This window comes from Anopheles bellator, chromosome 1, assembly GCF_943735745.2.
Source record: "Anopheles bellator chromosome 1, idAnoBellAS_SP24_06.2, whole genome shotgun sequence".
In the NCBI taxonomy this organism is placed as follows: domain Eukaryota; kingdom Metazoa; phylum Arthropoda; class Insecta; order Diptera; family Culicidae; genus Anopheles; species Anopheles bellator.
Window position 1 is genome coordinate 50,224,112 of NC_071285.1, and position 409 is coordinate 50,224,520.

The 409-nt window shown below is 50.9% G+C and overlaps 1 protein-coding gene across 1 annotated transcript in view; it reads right to left on the minus strand.

The window, feature by feature from the left end:
- Window positions 1–296: 296 nt before the first annotated feature.
- LOC131215789 (guanine nucleotide-binding protein subunit beta-1-like) overlaps window positions 297–409 on the minus strand; it is an 861-nt gene continuing 748 nt past the window's right edge. Inside the window, exon 2 of the mRNA XM_058210186.1 lies at window positions 297–378. Within this exon, the coding sequence (XP_058066169.1) occupies window positions 297–378 (82 nt within the window). The remainder of the gene's footprint in view (window positions 379–409) is intronic.

Sequence of the window (409 nt, forward strand, 5' to 3'; positions counted from 1 at the left end):
CATCGCTCCTTCCTTTCTTTCTCGCACCAGTAACGCGCCGGACAGTAGCGTACCACTAGAGTATCCGGTTACGGTAAAATTGCCACCGTCATCCTCGGGTGGCATCGTGTTCACCAGCAGACCGTAGACAGATAGACAGTCGATCTGCAGCCGGATCTTCTCGCCCATCAAATAGCAGCTGCTGTGCGGCTTAATGATCGACACACTAACCCCGCGGCAGTCGTCGACGGTGATGGTAACCCTTTGATTGGGGCAAAGCAAACCCTTCGCGACACGGATTCGGATTTAATTAACGCTTACGGCATCGGTTGATCGAGCATCGACAAAGGCACACACGCATAGACATACGCACAAATATACATATACGTGTTCATCAACCTAGCGGAAGTAGAGAAAATTGAATTCGGCA